The sequence below is a fragment of the Salvelinus alpinus genome, chromosome 2 (genome assembly GCF_045679555.1).
Source record: "Salvelinus alpinus chromosome 2, SLU_Salpinus.1, whole genome shotgun sequence".
Lineage (NCBI taxonomy): Eukaryota > Metazoa > Chordata > Actinopteri > Salmoniformes > Salmonidae > Salvelinus > Salvelinus alpinus.
The window spans coordinates 20648397-20673082 of NC_092087.1; the positions used below are offsets into that span (position 1 = coordinate 20648397).

The 24686-nt window shown below is 39.5% G+C and overlaps 2 protein-coding genes across 9 annotated transcripts in view; both read left to right on the forward strand.

The window, feature by feature from the left end:
* The first annotated feature begins 2597 nt into the window (after positions 1-2597).
* Positions 2598-8650, forward strand: LOC139556131 (eukaryotic translation initiation factor 4E type 3-like). 2 transcript variants are annotated; one of them, XM_071369699.1, is made up of 7 exons: positions 2598-2910; positions 3968-4040; positions 4337-4431; positions 4703-4763; positions 4879-4945; positions 5231-5386; positions 6066-8650. In XM_071369699.1, the coding sequence occupies exons 1-7, from the start codon at positions 2735-2737 to the stop codon at positions 6110-6112; spliced, it is 675 nt and encodes a 224-aa protein (XP_071225800.1). In that variant the 5' UTR covers positions 2598-2734; the 3' UTR covers positions 6113-8650. The 2 variants fall into 2 exon arrangements, with proteins under 2 accessions (XP_071225800.1, XP_071225791.1); XM_071369690.1 differs by lacking the exon at positions 6066-8650 and having other exon boundaries at positions 2612-2910; positions 5231-5656.
* A 4497-nt stretch (positions 8651-13147) lies between these two features.
* Positions 13148-24686, forward strand: part of LOC139556251 (forkhead box protein P1-B-like) — a 247220-nt gene continuing 235681 nt past the window's right edge. For 2 of the 7 annotated variants that reach the window (XM_071369964.1, XM_071369984.1), the window contains exon 1: positions 13280-13623. The gene's annotated coding sequence lies outside the window, so the exon portion shown is untranslated. Of the gene's footprint in view, positions 13624-24686 lie in introns of all 7 variants that reach the window. The other 5 variants (XR_011671095.1, XM_071370018.1, XM_071370029.1 and 2 more) reach the window with 5 other exon arrangements.

The following is a 24686-nucleotide window of genomic DNA, read 5'->3' on the forward strand; positions in this document are numbered from 1 at the left end:
CAGAGGTTTTGTGGCAACATCTACAACCAGACTGCTTAGAGACCTGGGAATTAAGGGCCAGAGCCAGCGTTCGGCAATCAAAGCTTTATCAGAGGCGGCAGAAGGCAGCAGTCAATGGCTCTGGATGAAGAGGAAAGACTCCAGCTGGGCCCCGAAGTGAGAGGGCCAGGAGGTATGCGGTCAACAATGCTTGACTCAGGGAGGAGGACGCCCCTGCCATGCATAGTCCCATGGGATGTTGGCTATCAACAACAAGGCAACTCCTATGACTAATTGGGAATGGGACGCAAGCGTAGGATTGATCACCCTGTCGCTGGCCGCCTTTGGGGAGGGTGTATAGTGTGAAAGGCCGAAACACCCTAGGAACCAAAGGTACACTACTGACGATGCGCTCCCCAAATTTCACCAGGCTCACTGTTCATGAACTCTTGGAAGTGCTTGCACAAAGGATAGTAACATCTCATCCTGTGTTCTTGGAATCAGGTGGACTCCAATGAAGTTGTAGAAACATCTCAAGGATTATGAATGGAAACAGGATGCACCTGAGCTCAATTTTGAGTCTCATAGCAAAGGGTCTAAATATTTATGTAAATAAAGTATTTCTGTTTTTTTGCAAACAAAAAATCTAAAAACCTGTTTTCGCTTTGTCATTATGAGGTATTGTGTGTAGATTGCTGAAAAAAAATATTTAATCCATTTTGAAATAAGGCTGTAACATAACAACATTTGTAAAATGTCAAGGGGTCTGAATACCTTCCGAAGGCACTGTATGATGACACTGGTAATAGGTCAGTTGTTGTAGCCTATTACTTGTCAGGCACATCAGAGCATAAATTTAAATAAATCGTTTTTTTATTTCACTGGACTGATGGTAATGTCTCAGCGGAGGGAGAGCCTGCGAGTTGAAGTGGAGAAGCGAATTGAATGATTTCTAAAAGTGAAGAAAACAACAGCGTTGTAGTGCTGATCATTGTCTCTGAATGCACTGAAACTGTCTTTAAGGCCTTCGATTAGATCAATGCAATCAAATAACTTGGCAAATGCTCCAACAACCTCTTCTATACACGGTCTCGGTGAGCTTTGTTTGGCCATTTTACTTGAGTCTTAGTAGCTAGCTAACTGTGAGTAGCCTACACAGCATAGCCTATTACACAGCGATAGCTACTGTTTACTGTACATTGTATTAGTACGAAGTGACTGAACCTGCCCATCATTTAGAAATTGATAAGCTGATTCGTTTTTTTGTCCAATTAGTTTTTTTGGAGGGTTTTTCCCGGTAAATTAACAAGCATAACTCAAATTGATTACATAGGCCTAAATAAAATAGATTTTATGGACATCACTAGATTTTATGTAAGAGTGTCCTGTCAAGTCAAATGTATTATTATTGTCAATATATATCCCTTTTGTTTTCCCACCCCCTCACTACTGCTTGCTATGAATTCCATCTGATGGTGTATAGATGTTTAGGCCAGTGCTTGACTTGGACTGAAAATGTTGCCGGTACTCATTTTGTGTCCCGGTACAATTTATATTTAGGTGCATAAACTCCTCAATTATTTTGAGCTAATATTCTATAGGAAGTGCAGGAACTCAAGCAGAAGAAAATGTAATGTGCCAGGACTCAGTTCCGATGAGCTCCTGCCCAATTCAAGTAAGCTACTGTGCTTAGGTACAAATACAAATAATGTCCCGTTTGGAACACTGACAAGTAGCGCAAAAAAATATATAGATCATTTTTAAAAACGTTTTAAAATTAAAATAGATAAATTAATCTGTCAACTGAGTCAGAAAATCAGATTTAAGATTCATATTTTTTCAGGATTTTGCTCTCAGTCACCCTTTTTTAATAGAAACATCCAATTGTGTTATTTTTCTAAGTCCACAACACTGGTTTAACCACATCAGCAGACCGCTTTTGAGTTCTGGGAAAAATCTAAGAAATGTTTATTTTTTAGTTCAGTTACCCTTTAATTGAACTGGGCAGGCACCTAGCACTGTTGTTTGGTGTTTCTGTGGTGCACATTAGATGGAGTTTGCAAAACAAATGGCCACTGGATGCAAATAATCATGACATCATTCTGCCAGGTTGGCTACTTAGTAGCTAGTTAATTTAACATAGCATTTTTAGGAAAGCCTTTCCATCTACCACAATAAGGTTAGGCCTATCATTAGCATCACTATCTATTTCCTGTTGCTTAATTATTTGAAACCTGGGCATTTTACTTCATATTATGAGGTATGTCTTACCTTGCTTCAAAGTACCATATAGCCAAAATCCTACCCCCCAAAACGTGGAAGCAATTATTTTATAAAGACTTCCTCATATGCACTCTCCTGTTCTATTGGATTTCAAATCAACTTTATTTCATTGTCTAGCAGCCAAAGGCATTATCCTAGTCATATTAGCAACCCAATGACAGTTGTTACATCTTTAGATCGCCCTGTAATGGTTATTTCCATCTCTGTCCATGAAACCGTTTTCTGCGTTAAAGTGCTCCGATTTTCACCCCACACAGTAGGAGGCAGCATGCACCCCTAACGTATGTTTGCAGACCGCCATTATATCATATGAGAAAAATAAGTTATAGTACCATAGAAGAAGAAGAGGACTTCACTGTCTACAGCTCTGTGTGGATATTTGCTCCGTCCGGGTGAACACGAAAGAGGCAATTCGGTTCAAGGAGCTACACCGAGCCTTTTCACAAAAATACTTTGATTTTGTACACAGAAAATGGCGGTTCCTGCAGGTGCAAATGTACAGATGCACACAGAAACAAAGAACGACCTTGCAAATCCATCTGAAAATGACATTCACTTTGACGAGAAAGAATTGGAAAACATCACAAATCACGTCGAAGATGGCACAACACTGCCCCTGCACTCTCCTTGGACATTTTGGCTTGACAGGTAACAAAAATACGAATGATTACCTAGATGTAGCTAACGTTAGCTAGCAACACTCATCTTAACGTTTAGTACAACGCACATTGCGTTTTAGATACGAACTGAGTAAGACTCACTTAAAGACAGCCGACAACATCGATGTCGGCCTTACACAACTGTTATAGCTAACTAACGTTAGCTAGCTAGAAGAAAAGAGGGTCTTCCAGATACAGCTAACTACGTTAGATCGCTTGTTCCCACCCCAGCTAATTTACCGGTATGCTAACTTGACCAGTGTGAACGTTTACCTATGATATTTTTGAAAAACTAGAATGTATTATTAGTGCATTTTCTAGCTAACTATCCAATAAGTTGTGACGCGTTAACTATAGGCTTCCTGGCTACCTTGTCACAACTGGTGGAAGCAGCAGACAACGCTGCAACATTGTTGCAAGCTGAGTCAGATTCAGGCTACATTCTATCTATTCTCCCGCTATCAGACGTGATCGCATCGTATTCTGCGGTCGATAGCACGAAGCTACAGTCTTGCTTTGAGAAGGCTACTTTGAGTAACATCTCTTGACTTCAGGTCAATTTATTGTAAAAGTCAACTGTCCAAGTTACATTTTAATTGAAGTTCAGCAGATGGCCTAACCAAAACATTTGCATAATTGCAATCACAATGTAGTGAGAATGTTTTGTCAAGTTCGTAGACTGGGATCTAGAATTTTGTGCCCATTTATTTCGATATTTTTAGTAATCAATAAGGAATTATATGTATATAATCTCACACATGGAACTTGACCTACCCACTATTTTCGTAAGCAAGCATTTCACTGTAAGGTGAAATACCTGTTGTGTTCAGTGCATGTGACTAATAACATTTGATTAGATTTTCTTCATTGACCTCCTGATCACATCACTGAATTTGTCATGACTAGATATGGTTCAGTGCTAATGTTGGTTATGCAGCTCCAACATGTCTAAGAAATGTCTTACTTTGATACAGGCTTTGACACACATCTGTCTTTGGGAATGGGCTTGGTTTTCAAGAAGCAGCTTGTTTGTGTTTCTCTTTTAGGTCATTGCCAGGGACAACAGCAGCAGAGTGCGAATCTAATCTGAAAAAGATCTACACAGTACAAACTGTTCAGGTGATTTAATGTGGGGAAATTATGGATAACGTTGTAAATTACCTCTTCAAGCTATCTACTCCGATCCTGGTTTGGCCGGTCGGTGTAGGTCATCATTGTAAATAGTAATTTGTTCTTAACTGATTTGCCTAGTTAAAATGTTTTTACAAAATCCATAGGTTGACTTTATTTTGGTCTGACTAACTAGCATAGCATACTAAGAGATAAGCAAGGCAGTCTTTTCATTGGATTGAGAGAAATTACTTTTCAGTAAGCTGTTGTTAATTATGCATTGATTTGTCATTTTCTCTGAGTAGAGTTTCTGGAGTGTATACAACAACATCCCTCCTGTGACTACCTTGCCTCTAAGATGTAGTTATCACTTAATGCATGGAGAGAGGAGGCCCCTATGGTAAGTCCACTAACTTAATGGAAAATAGTTATATCATTTATTTCATTTTGGGAAGGCTTTAGATTGTGGTTTCAATGGAAGGTTCCTTGGAAATTTTGTTACGTAACCTTTCATGACTTAAGTGGCACAAACTAGAATGCTTTTGGTAAATTATAATTTCCTAGTTTTCGCTGCCTGAGACAAGAGTTTTTGGTTGAAACCTCATATGTTAGTGTCAGCCTAAATGCTGAGCTCAAATGTTACTGAGTCTTAATTCTTTCATCTCCAACAGGGAAGAAGAAAGTAATGCTAAAGGTGGAGTCTGGAAGATGAAAGTACCAAAAGAAAGCACTGTATGTTTTAAGAACCTTCACTCATCCTTAATACATCTCGAATGAATGCCATATTACTCACTCACTGACTGAGTTGGTTCTATAAAACACTTAAAAAAAATATTTTCACTCTCAGTCTGCCGTTTGGAAGGAGTTGTTACTTGCCACGATTGGAGAGCAGTTTGCCGATTATTGTGCTTCAGGTGAGTCCCTACTTTCAAGTCAGTACATGATGTTGAATCTAGTGCTTGAGGGGTTGAGTGATTTGTAGAATTACAACGTGAGGACTCCATCATGGCCAGACACTATGGGGCCTATTTTAGTTGTATCCCTACTAAACTTTCTTAAGTTAGAAAATGAACCAAATTATGATGATGATTCACCCTCTGGCACTAATAATAGAATATGATGTGACTATATGAGGTAGTGGAAACATGTACCATTTATATGTACTGATTTCTATCTTTCATTTTCCTTTGTCTTTACAGAGGATGAAGTGGTTGGTGTAAGCGTTAGTATTCGAGATCGAGACGATGTTGTTCAAGTCTGGAATGGAAATGCATCTCTTGCTAGTGAAGCGAATATCTTAGGGAAAGTCTATGAACTCCTCCCGCACATAACTTTTAAAGCAGTATTTTATAAATGTGAGTATGGTCTTTTGTTTTCGTCATTTATTTTAAAATGCATTGTTTTGAATGATAATTACCCAGCTGAGGGCGGGCGGGCTGTGAATACTTTGGCTGCTATGACGCTCTGCGAAATCATACTATGTCTCTATTTTTGAGTTTTGACTGTGGCATTGTAGTCACACAAAATATGAATAATGTTGTCCGTATGTAGTTATTTTTCAAGCTCATTGAAATTGAAAGACCTACGAAAAGGTTGAGGCTTTACCATGCCTGCATATCTATTCCAATTTATTCACTTACGGAAACACAACATCCCCATCAGCAAAGATGATTGAAAAATGTACTATACTACTAGCATACATACAAAGCAAAAGCGAGAACAGTCAGTTGCCGATGTTGAAAGTTGCTACCGAACCTGACTTTCTACTGGTGGTATTGACTATTTAGATACTAAACCTAACTGATGGGAATTCGTTAATTTGAAGTAGCAGACACGTATAAAAGCTTGCTATCTATTGAGCTAGAATCCAATAGGATTTTCACACGCTTTTGGTTAGTTTCACCACTCTGTCTGCCCGCTCTCCATCTACATGCCCCCGGTGAGTATTAGGCATTTTTTTTATCCAAGATAAAATATTAGCTATGTATGTGAAGTCAAGGGTTTACATTAAATATGACTGTTTTCGTCTTTCAGCTCACAGGGAACATCATGCCTTTGAAGGAGGGCGTTCACGACATTAGCCTCTGCACTTTTTGATAAAGCTCTATTCTCGCCTGGATTTAACCTTCTCTCCTCAACTTAATCCAAAATATAATTTCACACTGTACATCGAACCGAGGAAAACGTCATAGAATGTTATTGATATATATTTTTTATAGATTCAAATGGCTGAGTTTCAGTCTGATGCCTTTTATTGTTTTTGTTGTTGTTCTTGAAACACAATTCTAAAGAGATTCTATCTTTAAAGTACCGGTAGGTCTTTTTTAATTTAGTGGGTCATAAAAAAAAAAGAAAATGTCCTTAGTCTTCATTCATGTCATTTCTGTATATGTGGTGTTTCTTCTTTAGAATGATAATGCACTCTATTGCTGCACTGTCACTGCCCTGCTCTCTGCCCAGCTTGGCATGCCATGGACCTCACACGTGAGCATTGATCCCTAATGTATCTATGGCACACCGCTGACCCACAGTTCAATGTTTTTCACTACATTTGCCCTTAGAGAGATGTTGCTTGTTTATACAATGTATGTTTTTAGCTGTCTTGGAATTATGAATTGTTTGATCCATATATACTTTGACTCATTTGAGAAACATTTAGTGTCCTAAAAGTTGTAGTATTGTAACTGTTGGCGGACAGTGTTTTCTTTTTGGCACACTCAATCATGTCTCACCAATATTAACATCAGCGTTGAAGTTAGTAAATGTATAATTGACTCAAATGCTACAGGTAGTAATGAGCAAAGTCCCCAGACATTCTTACACATTATGATTATACTTTGATTGCAGAGCTGTTAATATGCAATAGGTATGAACAGTGTTATACTGGTGTATTTTTTTTTGTATCAGAAAAAAATTTAACTTTAAAAGGATCAAATATTAACAAAGTAGTGTATATATAGTACATTTCATTTAAACATTTCTAAAAGTGTGGCAAATGCATTCTTTGGAAGTATGTTTTGAGTGAATATAATAATAAGATAAGTTACTATTCACCTTATTGAAACTCAGACCAATATAAAAAAAATATCCCATGCTGCTGTCACATCACTGTCACCAGAACACTTGTGCTGGTAATATACACTATATATGCAAAAGTATTTGGACACCCTTTCAAATTAGTGGATTCGGCTGTTTCAGCCACACCCGTTGGTGACAGGTGTATAAAATCGTTTTGTCAAACTTCTGCCCTTCTAGAGCTGCCCCGGTCAACTGTAAGTGCTGTTATTGTAAAATGGAAACGTCTAGGAGCAACAATGGCTCAGCCGTGAAGTGGTAGGCAACTCAAGCTCACAGAAAGGGACCGCTGAGTGCTGATGCACGTAGCGCGTACAAATAGTCTCTCCTCGGTTGCAACACTCACTACCGAGTTCCAAACTGCCTCTGGAAGCAACATTGGCACAAGAACTGCTCGTTGGGTGCTTCATGTATTGGGTTTCCATGGCCGAGCAGACGCACACAAGCCTAAGATCACCCTGCTCAATAAGTGTCGGCTGGAGTTGTGTAAAGCTCGCCGCCATTGGACTCTGGAGCAGTGGAAATGCGTTCTCTGGTGTGATGAATCACGCTTCACCATCTGGCAGTCCGACGGACAAATCTGGGTTTGGCGGGTGCCCGAATGCTAGTGCCAACTGTGAAGGAGGAATAATGGCCTGGGGCTGTTTTTCATGGTGCTGGCTAAGCCCCTTTTTTCCAGTGAAGGGAAATCTTAACGCTACAGCATACAGTACAATGACATTCTAGATGATTCTGTGTTTCCGACTGTGGGAACAGTTTGGGGAAGGCCCTTTCCTGTTTCAGCATGACAATGCCTCCGTGCACAAAGTGAGGTCCATACAGAAATGGTTTGTTGAGCTCAATGTGAAAAAGCTTCACTTGGTTGCATAGAGCCCTGACCTTAAACCCCATCAAACTCCTTTGGGATGAATTGGAACGCAGACTGCAAGCCAGGCCTAATCACCCAACATCAGTGCCCGACCTCACTAATGCTCTTGTGACTGAATGGAAGCAAGTCCCCTCAGTAATGTTCTAACATCTATTGGAAAGCTTCCCCAGAAGAGTGGAGGCTGTTATAGCAGCAAAGAGGGGACCAACTCCATTTTAATGCCCATGATTTTGGAATGAGATGTTCGACGAGCAGGTGTCTATATACTTTTGGTCATGTAGTGTGTAACCTCTGTTATTTCTGTTTTGAATCCCACTATCTCAAAGTGAGCTGTACTGATCACATTTTACATTAGAACTGTGCCTTCCGCTGCCCAGGTTCTCAGTTGTAGAATTTGGTTTAAAAATGTATGCAACTTGGTCCTATATTTGTGAGTCTTGTTGCATTTGTTGTTCGAGGGTACTGAAAAATAAAATGTTTTTAATTTGTGGGAATATTCTGATGCTTTGGTCTTGGATGCATTATCTCCACCTACTGGTGACTTTTTGTCGTATATTTCACCTGCATTTCTGCTGCAAGTCACTTAATACAGAGTACTAATAGTACTACTGATACTCTGTTCAGTATCATCACCCCTGAAATGAAAAAATAAATAAATAACTTTCTGTGTCCTTTGCCACGTAGCAAGAGTGTTTAAGTCCTATGCTTGTCCATATTTGTTCACACACTGCAAGCACTGGTTTGATCAACCTTGGCAGTAAATAAGTAAAATATGAATATTATCCCAACAGGATGCCTTTTTTTGAAATGTAGGTGTGTGTTGTCAATTTCCAGGCTTTTTGTTTTTTGCTTACAAATACAGTATGGACAGATGGGTGAAATGTCCTCAGAAGTTATTATCTGTGAACCCTCCCCAGAAGTGGCTTCCTTTCATTACATGTAGAACGTTAGTCATGTATTGTTCCTCTGTTGCTCATCATGCCCTCAGCAGCAGGGGAGAACATCATATGAAAGCCACCCCCTTTGGAAATTGAGAGTAGATTATTTTCATTTGCTTAATTACCTAATTAACAGAAAGCTAATTACTTTGTTGTGTGCATGAGTGCATATGGAGAGGGTGTTACATAATTGATAGTAATCCTCAATTAATTTGTTTTAAAGCAGCACTCTTATCAAGTCAAGGCCTAATCCACAGCATATCGGCAACATCAAACCAACAATATGTAAAAACAATTCATACAAAAACACTTTTGTTCGACACCATTGAGCTTAATATGCCCCATATTGAAATGCAGATACATTTAGCTGACTTTGTAATTGTGTGTTGTATTGTCTTTTAATGGATCAACATTTTTAATTGAAAGGTCACCTAGAGAATTATATTTTTTGATTACATTGTATGATTACAACTTTGATGCAAATTGAGAGGGGTGCTGTTGTTACTATAAATGCCCACTATCAAAATAACGAAAGTCGCACACTCCATATATAAACTCCCAGCAATTTAATGGGTATTTACCATCGTTTCGGCAGCACTGTGCCTTCCTCAGGGTAATGTCATGAATACTTGAACCAGACATTACACTGAAGAAGGCACAGTGATGCTGAAACATTGGTAAATACGCATTAAATTGCTAGGAGTTTATATATGGAGTGTGCGACTTTGTTTTGATAGTTTATAGTTTATTCGCCGTTAGCACCTCCACACAAACACATTTTTCTGGGTGTGCGCCAGCTCATGTTTTTTAAGTTACTATAAATGTCTGCATCATCACTGAACAAAAATATGAACTCAAATTCTAAAGTGTTGGTCCCATGTTTAAAGAGCTGAAAGAAAATATCCCAGAAATGTTCCATACGCGCGAAAGCTTATTTCTCTCACATTTTGTGCACAAATTTGTTTACGTCCCTGTTTGTGAGCATTTTTTCCTTTGCCAAGATAATCCATCCACCTGACAGGTGTGGCATATCAAGAAGCTGATTAAACAGCATGACCATTACACAGGTTCACCTTGTACTGGGGACAATAAGAGGCCGCACAAATGTTCAGTTTTGTCACACAACACGATGCCACAGATGTGTCAAGTTTTGATGGTGCGTGCAATTGGCATGCTGACTGCAGGAATGTCCACCAGAGATGTTGCTAGAGAATTGAATGTTAATTTCTCTACCATAAGTCGCCTCAATGTCATTTTAGAGAATTTGCCAGTATGTACAACCGGCCTTACAACTGCAGACCACGAGTAACCATGTCAGCCCAGGACCTCCACATACGGCTTCTTCACCTGCGGGAACATCTGAGACCAGCCATCCGGACAGCTGATGAAACTGTGGGTTTGCACAACCGAAGAATTTCTGCACAAATTGTCAGAAATCATCTCGGGGAAGCTCATCTACTTGCTCATCGTCCTCACCAGGGTCATGACCTAACTGCAGTTCAGTGGGCAAATCAAATGTATTTATATAGCCCTTCTTACATCAGCTGATATATCAAAGTGCTGTACAGAAACCCAGCCTAAAACCCCAAACAGCAAGCAATGCAGGTGTAGAAGCACGGTGGCTAGGAAAAACTCCCTAGAAAGGCCAAAACCTAGGAAGAAACCTAGAGAGGAACCAGGCTATGAGGGGTGGCCAGTCCTCTTCTGGCTGTGCCGGGTGGAGATTATAACAGAACATGCCAAGATGTTCAAATGTTCATAAATGACCAGCATGGTCAAATAATAGTAATCACAGTGAACAGGTCAGGGTTCCATAGCCGCAGGCAGAACAGTTGAAACTGGATGCTCACCTTTGATGGCCACTTGTACGTTGGAGAAGTGTGTTCTTTACAGATTAATCCCACTTTCAACTGTACCGGGCAGATGGTAGACGGAGTGTAAGGCGACCAATGGGCGAGCGGTTTGCTGATGTCAATGTTGTGAACAGAGTGCCCCCATGGTGGCGGTGGGGTTATGGGCAGGCAGGCATAAGCTATGGACAACGAACACAATTGCATTTTATAGATGGCAATTTGAATGCACAGAGATACCGTGCCGAGATCCTGAGGCCCATTGTCGTGCCATTCATCCGCCATCATTACCTCATGTTTCAGCATGATTATGTACGGCCCCATGTCGCCGGGATCTTTACACAATTACCAGAAGCTGAAAATGTACCAGTTCTTCCATGGCCTGGATACTCACCAGACATGTCACCCATTAACTGTATTTTGTATTTTTCTATAATATTTTATGTACACACTGCTATTTCCCTGTTTTGCCTTCTTGCCATGGTTGCTGTCGCAAAAGAGCTTTTTAACCTCAATGGGTCTTACCTGGTTATATAAAGGTAAAATATATATATGTATAAAATAATTAAGCATGTTTGGGATACTCTCGATCGACATGTACAACAGCGTGTTCCACTTCCCGCCAATATCCAGCAACTTCGCACAGCCATTGACAAGAAGTGGGACAACATTCCACAGTTCACAATCAACAGCCTGATCAACTCTATGCATAGAGCTATACGTCAATCTGTGGGCAGAGTTATATCATGCCCATAGTGTGGAAAATAGGTAAGTGCATGTGACAATCAATTTCAAAACTAGATTAATTTCACCATAAACATTGTCTGATTGATCAAACAGCTTTTGTTTTCAGGATCAAAATTAATTTCCAGTGCAAGATGTGCTGTTGTGTGAATTTGAATTAACTTAATCTATGATTCCTCCCCTATCTTTTTATTTATAATATCCTATGTTGGAATAGTTCATTTAGTCAATTTCCCTATTCCCCAGTATTAAGGGGTATCCATAGATATTATTCTATGTATTCTTTTTGTTTGTATTTTGGGTGTAAAGTACTGTATATTTGTTACACATAATCTTGTCTGTTGTATGTTTTCTTCATTGACAAAAGATTATTTCTAATTTTACACCCTGTCTGACTGCAGTTGTTGGACTTCACATGGACCAAACACAAATCCCACGCTTGCATGTTTCTGTGGCTGTATGAGAGAAGAGCAGAGGACTATTGAACACAACCCTGTGGTCTGGTCATGCTAACCATGCCAGGTTTGATGTGTCTCTCCAATGCATTGTGGCTGCTTGTTTCTTCTCAACTTCTTTACTAGCAGAATATCCACTATGACCAGATGTGATAACAATACACCTCTACTATGTCACCAGTACTCTTTACTATATAGCTTTGTGTTTTTTCAGGATTGTTAAACTCCAATGTGACTTTCAGCTGCAGAGAGCTCTATCATTTAAGGAATGGCCTATACAGGCATAGACTTGATGTCTACATGAGAATGTAACATTTTGTGTGACTAACAACTTAGATATTTGGTTATTAAAGTGATAATTCACTGTTTACTGTTTTATCATATGAGGAGTAAGAAGACAGTAACGGCTTCAACTGCTGTCAGTGGGTGGCGCTCTACACCAAAGAAACAGCGTTTCTAAGAAAACCCATCAGCCATGTTGTGCCACCTAGATGCAGCCATGATAAATTTACTCTTTTGTAAAGAAATCAACGATGCTTTGCAGACCTTGATCAAGGACAAAGAGACTTAAAATATTTTCTATTGAGGTTAAATTAATGTTGCTTTTCAACAAGTGTTAACTGGACTATTGGACCGACCCATGATAATTCTCTTCTGTAGGGGGCAAATGACAGACATTTTAATTACTGCCATAATGTCTTAAGTCCTTCAGTGACAGTAAATCGAGCTGAAACGGGGGAACATTGCGTTTTCACAGGCAGGTCGCTGAAGGCAGTTATTACAGGCTTATAACATATGTTTTGAAGTAACTAATAATGCACTTTATAATATAGGGGAAGGAGTTAGTGAAGTGAATGTATAACGCAACAATTTACAAAAATATAGCTATATAGTTTGTGTTGTGGAGTGTCGCCACGCACATGCTATAAGCGAAGTTAAATTAATATATATCTTATTAGTATGGGACAAAAAAAACATTTTTCCAACAAAGTTAAGGCTGAGACATAGGAGTCTAGTTTGGTTTCTATCGAACTTTAACCTCTCGAACTCCTTCCTTCCATTGGACAAAGTGCAGAAAAAAGAAAAGAAAACTTTCTGCATCAATTGTAATTAGCTAGCTTACATCTAGACATTTTTACTTCATGACAAGCCGTTGGTGTCGAGCCTTTCTGCTAAAACTAATGCATCATTACATCTCTCACCAAAATTGCATGCATCATTTGAATTGGCTACTACTGTGTATTGTAAGTGGTAACGAATATATGACTTCTGTCAAAATTCTGTGAAGATCTACAATGAATGTTGTTTACCCAGCAGGTGGATATGACGTCACGGATTTGGAACATCAGAAAATAACATCCAAATTCGCGATAATTTTTTTCTTTCAATGCGAATTAAAATGTAATAACATTAGAAAGAGCTCGCTCTCGTATTCGAGACAGAACGTGGCGTGAAGTCTAGATTATTTTACGGGTAACAGCGCTCTCCGTGAATGCAGCAGAGATGTATCCTCGCAGTTAAAGTTAGTCCCCCAAGCGGAGTAATGTTGGTAGTATTTACAGTGTGAATATTGCATGCTTACTTGGTACACAAGATCGCGTGTACAGTTCATTATCTCTAGCACAGAATTGTCTACTGCGTGCACCTACCATTGTCGATTGGGTAAGTTTATCGTATTATAATGTTGTCTCGTTAGACATTGATTCTACTATTTCAGTTTGCTCACATGGAGTTTGTCTTTGTTTGCCAATGTTTTTTTTAGAATGGTTTCTATGGCGAAATGAACTAATAAACAACACCAATAATATGACATGAGAGCTGAAATACTGTTTGATGTTTTGTGCTATGCGCTGCAAACCGTGTATACTCTTCGAAAGGCTCAGTGATACAGCATTAGAAGAGACACTGCATTTGCTACTTTTCTAGAAGTTAGGTCGGTAGTTGCTCACTTATTTTCTCATGTTTGTGACCCCGGGTAAATATCCTTTAACAGAAGATCAAGTAAGAAGTGCAAGTTATACTTTGTGAAACCATGCTCTTGGTATACTCCGTGTATACACTTTGTAACTCAACATGAGTTTATTGAATGGAGAGAGGAAGTTTAGTGCGGTGATTTCTTTGGACCAAAATCAGGGATAAGGTGCTTTTCCCCACGTGGTACCTTCCGCAAACTCTTCAAGACGGACCAGACTCACTGTAGATTCACATTTTGACACATTATTATTTCTTATGATTACAGAGTGGGAAGCAATACTTTTGATAGTTCAATCATGTGCATTGATATAACCAAATATGTACCAAGATTTGGTAGTTACTGTAGCACTTGCATGTCTGTAGACTACTCTCATAATTGCAAATCACTATAATAATGTTATAATATTATTATAACGTCATTATAGTGAACTACAATTGTATTGAATACTGGTTTTATACTCTAAGCATCTCTTAGCATATTTTCTAGACTTATATTATTCACTACAAGTACTATCCCACTTTGTTGACTTGTTAGTGGTTGGAGGCTGAAAGTTTGACAACACTTTCTTGATTGGGTTTAGGTTGTAGTAAATTAGGCTATGCATCTTTATTTGCAAGAAGATATTCCACCGCACCAGCTAATGCGAGGCCCATCACCTTCTGGCATGGTGAAATTAGAACATGAACTGATAAATGACTTATGTTTTCTATACAACAAATACCCTATCTACTATAGTATTTTGATCTCTTAACAAAATATAATTAGGTAATTAAATGTAATGAACTAACGTAGATAAATGAAAACTTTATTTTGTTTGCACTTAATGTCATGTATTTTTTAAGTGTCTTCAGTTATTATACTATTTTGTATTATATTCTATTATTTACTCATTATTATTTTTTTGTATATAAAATCATAATTATTGCAAATAAAATAACTAGGCCTACAAACTATAACCTGCAGACAGGGTGTATTATAATTCTTGAATAATTGTAGAAATATACTGAGCATGATTGTTTCCCTAAGCTAAAAGGGAACACAACAAGCACACAACAGTTAGATATTAATAAAGAATCTGAACCGAATCTGCAGCTGGCACCATTGGAGCTAAAACTATCTAAAAAATAAAAGGCAACTGCAGCTTTAACATCTATCATTGGCAGAGCTCCCTCTTCGTTGGTCTTTGGATTAGTCATTGTCTGAGGAAGAAAAAAAAACTTTTGTAGGAGAAGTAAAGTAAACAGCCTCCAACAAGCGAACCTTGACAACCCAGATTAAGGAAAACATTGAAGATCAAACAGTGCTGCTGCTGGGCTGTTGTCATGATCTGCCTGAGAGAGAGCTACAGACTATTTGAACAGGCACTGGGGTTTGTGTGCTCACTTATGCAGAAATGAACCTTTGCAAATGCTGGCCCAGGTTTAAAAAGCACAGGGTGAACTTTCTTTGCAACTTTCCTGCTCTGGTGTTTAACACAGCCAGTGTCCAGAGAGCCCCAGCCTTTGTTCTCCTGCTGATTCTTCAACCCATGACAAGTATGACAGGAACACACTAACCATGTCCTCTCACACTGCTTTACACCAGATCAAACTACAGTACTTTCTCTGCCCCTTATTGCAACTGAAAAAAGCCATATTCCATATTTTCAGTTTGGCCTCTTCAATACATACACAGGCATTTGTTTTGGGTCCTCTTTTTGGAGAGTTGTGGCTAACTTGGTGAGATAGTAAATTAGCCACTCATGCAATCAGTCTGAGGAGGACTCCCATCCCGGAGTGGACGGGCTTGCTCTTTCATCTGAGGGCTCACTATTTGTGAACACACACTGAAATGACCAGTGCTGGGTATGGAGTGCCTGTAAACTGACTGTGCCCTCGCTCAATGATAATAATAGTTATTTTTGTCCCAATGTGGGAATGAGGTTTCACACTACGTAGTCTGGAAACTCTACGGCCCAGACAATGTGTGGTGCTCGATGAAACATGTCATTATCAGGATAGTGTTTTGTGTGTACAACTGCTTTCCACATTTGTTGTATGATCCAATGTCACTCATATTGATTGCCCTTTAGGCACGTATGAGCTCCCTAAATCTAGGGCAAGCGTTCATATTTATTACCTGGAATCTGCTGCAGTGCTGCTTCAATATCAGTCCCAAGTAAACAACTTGGAAAAAGCTCACTGTGGTAATTTCTGCTATTTGAGATTGTGTTCATAATATCACAAAGAACGCATTAAAACAACAAAATGCTTGAAAATGTACTTCCTACAATTTATTTATTTTAGCTTGTCTTTCACTGTCACAGAATGCTTTCCAAAAAGACAATAATTAGAGTGGTGTTGTGTATTACTGCTGATTACACTTTCTCACATGCTTCTAATGACAGGTTGGTCCTGTCATCCATTTCATATTGAGGTGAGTGTGCACATCCTGGTCTTTTGTATTTGTATTTATTTTGGATCCCCATCAGCTGCTGCCAAGCTACTCATCCTGGGGCCCAGCAAAATTAAGGCAGTTTATACAATTTTAAAAACATTACATTCACAGATTTCACAACACACTGTGCGCCCTCAGGCCCCTACTTCACCACTACCACATATCTACAGTACAAAATCCATGTGTGCGTGAAAGAAAAACGAAAAAAGAAAAACGAAAATCCAGAATAAATGCACACAATCACACATCACAAAGTAAACTCCAGACGTAGAGTTTCCAGACTAGGACTGGTATTAGGGTATTTGCTTGATTTATCTTGTAATTAATGCTTAACACAGATTACAATAATTTAAAGTGGTACCACTTATGAATAACTTCCCCTATGTATCTTGTGTATTTAATTGTGTATTTATCATCATCTCACTGTCGGAACATTCACACCATGAATTTCTCATGTGACTCACACATTTTCACATTAAGATTGGTCTTAAATGTACAGGAAAGGCTTAGAGAATGAATAGTGGGATGCTAAGTAGCACAACTGTGACAAGTGGACCAACAGTATTTATTAGTATGCTATTGCATTCTAATGGAATGGCTAACAAAGGGAAGCAGGACAATATTTGCAGGGTAAAGGTTAGTGTGTCCCACCCCCTGTGGCGTGCCCAGGCAGCTGTTGCCTCTCTGCGCCGTGCCCCTGGCACACTGTGCTCTCCATGCCAGGCTGCCAGGCCATTGGTCAGGGAGTGGACGGCTTTAGGTGAGCTCGGAACGACTCCTCTGTCTCCATGGAGACTGCACACGCTCAGGACAGCCATTAACTCAGCCAACCATTAATTAATGTCTTCCTCTGTCATCTGTCCTTAATAAAGGGAGGAAGGTTGACAAAATGTCACTGGTAACGGGGAAAGAAAGGAAGTGTGCAATTACTATCAATTAATTATTCATAATTAATTGATTATCGTTGCATGATAAAGAAAGAAGTTGGTTGGCTTTAGTTTAACAAAATTGTAGATATAAAAAGGAGTTATTTTAGACTGGACATATGAATTTAGTTTATTTCACGCATTATTTTTTCACTGCATTGATTTTTTGGGAAGTCATTAGCTGCTATTTTGTTACCAGTTGCCAGTTTAGTTTGTATATCATTTTCATGTATATTTCATAGTGATGATTTTTTTTGTAGTATCCCTTTTGACTATATTATATTGTTTCTATGACTCCAAGTATAGATTCTCATTTTGCTAGGTAGTTAACGTTAGCTAGTGCTTGTCGGCTGAACCTGTGTCAGAACTCCGGTATTTCTCCATCTCTAACTTGTTCTCTATCTTCTTTTTAAATGGTGAGCCAACATGTTTTTAGCACCTTTATTTCCATGACTGATCAAAACTTGTTTCCTCATGGCTCTCTCTTGTCCTTCTGCAGCAGACATGGCGAGCAATATGTTTGGAACATTGAATCGCAATAAAATTGCAGTATTAAATTGCAATAGATATATAATCATCAGAATCGTGAGAATCACAGTACATATCATATTGGCAACTAAGTATTGTGATAATATCGTATCATGAGGTCCTTGGCAATTCTCAGCCCTAATATTTCATGTTATACTGTACATCAGGGGTTACCAATCGTTTTTGTCCTGTGACCGCATTTTAATATATAAAAAACGAAATCAAGACTCCACCATATACAAAAAGGGATGGAATCAACAGCCAATGTTACATTTTTTATTTGGGGCTATGGTAGTCTATTACAAATAAGTCTGACAGTACTTCATTCTGAAGGAAGTATGGTTTGAAGTGACTAAAACGTATTAGAAAGGTATTGGGAAGTTCAGAAGATCATCAAGCAATAATTGTGTATGATCATCTATGTAGAAAAGAACACCATCATTGCTTTAAATGATAATGTTATTTTTCCCCCAGGCTGTTTTGGTTCCAGTCCTGTCCACTCTGTTCTAACGAGTCATGCGCAGCTTTTGAGCATTTTAGAGGGAAACAGAAGACATACTTGTTCCAAGGGTCATAATAGCTTATAGTTTAAACCGTTCAAAAGTTAGAGCCACAGTGTTTAAGCTGCAGTCATTTAACTGTGGCGCTGCGCCACTGCAAAATCATTGCCGCCATGCTAAACAAAACAAGTAATGATTAGAAAAATCTGGCAACCCCATAGTAGAATAGTTTATCTATTTACCTAGTCGGCTTGTTGTGTGTTCTATGCGAGATAAATATTCCTCTCGAGGCGCATTCAAGTTACGAGTGCCATAGGGAGTGAAACATGCATTCTGACAAGCAGTCAATCCACAATAATTCTTGCAATCGTGGAGAAAAACAGCAGTTTTAAAGGCATAAGTTAAAAAGAAGGCAATCACAGCTTTCCATTCCTACTTTATTTATTTCTCAACTCCTAAATATGCGCGAACTGCACCATTTTAAACCCAGAGTTTTTAGCAGGGTCATGGATAAGCACTTTACTGCTTTGCAATTTGCTGTGAGTGCATAGGGGACAGTGGGGCTAAATGTAACATGGGTCAATTGTAGGGTAACTTGGGGTAAAATGCCACCCTACCTCAAAATAATTTTATGGAATCAACAGCCAATGTTACATTTTTTATTTGGGGCTATGGCAGTCAATTACAAATACGTCTGACAGATCTTCAATCTGAAGGAAGTATGGTTTGAAGTGACTAAAATGTATTGGAAAGGTATTGGGAAGTTCAGAAGATCATCAGGCAATAATTGTGTATGATCATCTGTGTAGAAAAGAACACCATCATTGCGTTCAATGGTAATTGGGGAGTGACATAAAAAAAAGGTCTTGAGATGGATTACATTTTTTGTTGAGCAAGAGTAGTGGCAACATTAAGTGGTTTCTGTGAGAAGTACAGGCAGGGGGCATGTTACACCGGGTGGCAGGTTATCCCAAGTTACCCTAATGTAGGCCTACCTTATATTCACTGTATTTATGCACGTTTTTGGAGACATAAAATTCATCAATAGGATGCTAACTAGTTAAAATATTACATTTGGGATCTAGCTAATGATTAGACCAATAGGGTAAATGCAGATAGGCAACCCCATGCTTCAGCCTATTTATTTATAGCCACTATGCTCCATTAGTTGGGCTACAGGTGATAATGCTTATTGCTAATAGGATACCTGATAATATGGACCATACATAGGAAATTGCATGGTCCAATATGTTAACATAATTTAAACTAATAATAATATCTTATTGGGCTAATTTCTGGAGGTGGAAATTATATTTTAGATGGTGTCAGCAATATTTTATTTTCATTCATTTTGGAATAGAATGTCCTTTTAAAAAGTCAACAGAACTGAGCTTTTCAGCCCTTCTACATAAACATTTTGGGGGGACCCCGGAACCCCCCAAAAAGGGGGGCAGGACCTCCCCTTCAACCGCACCCGCCCCTGCGACCTTTTCCCCCCACTGCTACACAATTTTCCAGAGGAAACACTGTAGAGCCATATATGTAGGAAGAAAACAGAAACCGCTCTGTTTGTCTCAATCGCATTTAGCTGATATCGGAGGTTACTCATGTAACTGTGGTTCTATGAACCAAGCAACACATTTTCAGAGTTTCTCTCGCAACTTAATTTTCAAATCAGGCAAACCCTGGTTTGGGAAACACTGCTGAACATCATACAGGCTTCTCTATTATTTTGTTTTGGTGGATGCCCAACTGAGACAATTATGTTGTTTCACTTGCTTATCATCAATAATCAATTAAAAGGAAATTTTTAAAAATCAGTTCACTTACATACTAGAATGGAAGACTATTAATGAAAGAGCCGTTTCAATGTGTCTACGGCTGAAAACTACTCTCTCTGTAGTAGTGTCGGTTTGCATTGAGATGTGAAAACTTCGCAGGAGTGTGTAGGAGTAGAGAGCGTAATGACTGAGTGAAACCTTACTTTCAGGCTTAATTTACTCATAAAGAAAGCAAATGCCAGTGCAAATCTCAACACCTCTCATATATATTAAAATATGTACATTGTCATTGCTGATTTTTTTCACACATTTTGCTGTAGCGCTGACTAGCCTAGTCAAACCTCGATGGGCATCTGAGATGTGAGATATATTTAAAGATTGCTAGGATTGCATCAGTTTTTTAAGGCCCAGTGCAGTCAAAAATGTGATTTTCCTGTGTTTTATATATATTTCCACACTATGAGGTTGGAGTAATACTGTGAAATTATGATAATGCCCTTTTAGTGTAAGAGCTGTTTGAAAAGACGGGCAGATATTTTGTTTGTATTATTATAATACATTTTTCTCCCCCCAATTTCGTGGTATCCAATTGGTAGTTACAGTCTTGTCCCATCACTGCAACTCCTGTACGGACTCGGGAGAGGTGAAGGTTGAGCTATGCATCCTCCGAAACACGACCCTGCCAAGCTGCACTGCGTCTTGACACTCTGCTGGCTTAACCTGGAAGCCAGTCGCCCCAATGTGTCGGAGAAAACACCGTACAACTGGCGACCGTGACAGCGTGCATGTGTCCGGTCCGCCACAGGAGTCGCTAGAGCGCGATGGGACAAGGAAATCCCGGCTGGCCAAACTCTCCCCAAACGCCTCATGGGTCTCCTGGTCGCGGTTGGGTGTGACACAGCCCGGGATCCAACCCGGATCTGTAGTGACGCCTCAAGCACTGCAGTGCCTTAGACCGCTGCGCCACTCGGGAGGCAAGGCCACCTGAAATTTAAGCATGTTTTGCTGGGATGGAGTTTTAGCCTGCCTGGTAACAACACCAGGCGGTAAATTAGTTAATATTAGACCGATCTGCCAACCTCTCTGGACCATTAATGCATTGGTTACAATTGTCATGGTTCCAATCCAAAGTGACCGTCTGGTGGGCATACTGTAGTATACCTCTTCCATAGTGGAGAATGGAGATGTGCCCCCCAGGCCAGAGCTCAGGCCAGCATATCCATGTCCGACCCATCAGCTGCAGACCTGGGCTGATTGGAATAGGACTCAGATTATGTGCCCAATTGGCCCGATTGTCACAGATCCCTTTCTGCCAGCTGTGGGGTTGACAGATGAACTGAGGCGGGATCAGACCCTTGGGTGGGTTTCTCCTTGATCCAGGGGTCCACAGTCAGGAGCCACACAGGTTAACTTCTCTGCGCTACGGATCCCTTTAGCGGGATAATTTTCCTAAACAACCGCTGCATTGCAGGGCGCAAAATATTACAAAAAATATTTATAATCATGCAATCACAAGTTAAATATACCAAAACACAGCTTAGCTTGTTGTTAATCCACCTATCGTGTCAGATTTGGAAAATATGCTTTGCAGCGAAAGCAATCCAAGCTTTTGTGAGTGTATCAATCAATGCTACAACAGCTAGCCCCAAATTAGCATGGTCACGAAAGTCAGAAAATAAATAAAATTAATCGCTTACCTTTGATAATCTTCGGATGTTTGCACTCACGAGACTCCCAGTTACACAATAAATGTTCTTTTTGTTCGATAAATATTACTTTTATAACAAAAAAACGCCATTTGGGTTGCGCGTTATGTTCAGAAAACTACAGCCTCGTTCCGGTCCTGAAAGGCAGAAGAAAATTCCCAAACGTATCAGATTCAAAAATATTACTTAAAATATTTCTAATCATGCAATCACAAGTGAAATATACCAAAACACAGCTTAGCTTGTTGTTAATCCACCTATCGTGTCAGATTTTGAAAATATGTTTTGCAGCGAAAGCAATCCAAACTTTTGTGAGTGTATCAATCAATTGATTGCACTCACTCACTCAATTGATTGCACTCACGAGACTCCCAGTTACACAACAAATGTTATTTTTGTTCGATAAATATTACTTTTATAACAAAAAAATGCCATTTGGTTTGCGCGTTATGTTCAGAAAACCAAAGCCTCGTTCCGTTCGACGAAAAATCCAAAAAGTATCCATAATGTTCGTAGAAACATGTCAAATGTTTTTTATAATCAATCCTCAGGTTGTTTTTAACAAACATAATCGATAATATTTCAACCGGACCGTAACCTATTCAATAAAAGAGAGAAAGAAAATGGAGAGCTACCCCTCTCGCGCGCACAGGAACTAATCAGAGGACACCTGACTAGTTTTGAAAAATCTCGCTAATCTTTCAAAATAAAAGCCTGAAACTATGTCTAAAGCCTGGTCACAGCCTGAGGAAGCCATTTGAAAAGGAATCTGGTTGATACTCCTTTAAATGGAAGAAAGACGGGCCAGGAAACACAGATTAAAAATAAAATAAAATCACTTCCGGGTTAGATTTTCTCAGGTTTTCGCCTGCAGAATCAGTTTTGCTATACTCACAGACAATATTTTGACAGTTTTGGAAACTTTGGAGTGTTTTCTATCCTAATCTGTAAATTATATGCATATTCTACGATCTGGACCTGAGAAATAGTCCGTTTACCTTGGGAAAAATCTGACCCCTAGCGTCAAGAGAGGGAACCTCACAACACTGCTCCCAGTGGTGAGACTTTCTAGGAAATTGACTTTTAAAAACACCAAAGTATGCCCCCTCTGATATCCAGAGATATTCTCTTAATTTCTCATTACTGAACAGATCTAGATGTTTCTGTAATGTTCTGTTACACGGCACTATTTACCTTTGTGTTTTCCATGCAGGTTGTAGTGGTCACGTGATGATATGCATTCATAGCCAATGTGAAGTATTTCATGTAATATGCGCACTGATGTGTGCTGTGGTGGCACATTTCCTTATTCCCAGGCTTCTTGGCTGGTAATGAGTCTACACTCTTACCTATCTTGAACCTAAAAGGGTTCTTCAGCTGTCCCCTTTGAAGAACCCTTATTGGTTCCAAGTAGAACTCTTTTGGTTCCAGGTAAAACCCTTTTGGGTTCCAGGTAGAACCCTTTACACAGAGGGTTCTACCAAGGGTTGGGCGTAATCCCGATTTTTCATATCGTTATACTGCCCTTCTCTCATCCTGTGATTTACGGTATTACTGTCGTAGTACACAAAGGGGTGCTAAAAACGCAAAAAATTGCCCATTGGGCGTCTATTACCAGAATGTTAACAAAACGTTAGCACAAACTTCTAGCGAATTTCAATAGAGGCTGCTAGCGAAATATGCTAATGAGCACAAATAAAAAATTAACTAATTGCAAAGACAGGCAATCCAGCTCATAAAGTTATAGAAGTATAGGTAGTAGCTACCGAATGTGGTTTTTGGTGAGTTTGGACATTTACAAGCAAATGTGAACGAGAGACACTGGAGTCGCTAGGGCAACGGCCCTGCCTGCTCTGCTCGGAGAATATTGGGGAGGAGTTGACGGGCCGAGAACAGAGAGGAGAAAAAATAAAAGCAAGGAAATCAAGATAGCAGCAGTGGCAGCTGTACAGATAACTACTCCAAAGCGCTTTGACTTCTCAAACACGGTAGAAAGCTAACACTATATGATGCCCCGTCTCAGCTAACTAGCAAGTTAAATCAAATACCCAGCTGAACTCCCGCTTTCTCCCGTTGTGCTATTTACAAACAAACACGTGACTGACTCAACTGTTCTGGGGAACTACGGTAAGCTTCATAGTGTAAAATGATGTGACAGGTGAAATGAAGAACGCAATCTGCTTTATCTCCTAACGTCTTGCACAAGTTGACTACAGATTAGAACTTAAGAAATAGTTTCAACGGTATTGACAGTATTAAAAACCTTCCCGTGGTTTTTTCCAAATACCCAGGTATACGGAATATATGGTAATCCGCCCAAGCCTAGTTCTACCTGAAATAAAAAAGGGTTCTCCTATGGGGACAGCCGAAGAACCATTTTGGAACCTTTTTTTCTAAGAGTGTAGAGACACTTCTCCAGGTGAAGGTTCTCCTATGCCTGTTTTCCCTGTTGAGTGGTGGCCTTGGTCCCTGCTTGCTGCTCTTCTCAATGACTGAATGCTTGGGAGGGACACGTATGCCCTTTGTCTCTGTGCAGGTTTCAAGGTCCAGATACGTTGGACCTGAGGCATGCTCTCTATACCAGTGGCTGGATCATGCTGACTTGTCACCATGTGGCCTATATGGAACTTGAGTCTTTAGAATCGCTGCTGATCCAGTTGTGATGGGCTGTTTTGAAGTGGACAAAGGTGGAACTTGACTATATACTCATATAATAATCTGGGCTGGCTAATGTACTGAACCCTATTTTGGTATTTGAAGCACAAGCTAATTTTGTCTTGCCCATGTTTTTGTAAGAATGCACTATTTACCGAAATTCAGATTTTTTGGGGGACAATTTCCCCAGCAAAATATCTCTAACTTTGCTTGGAGAT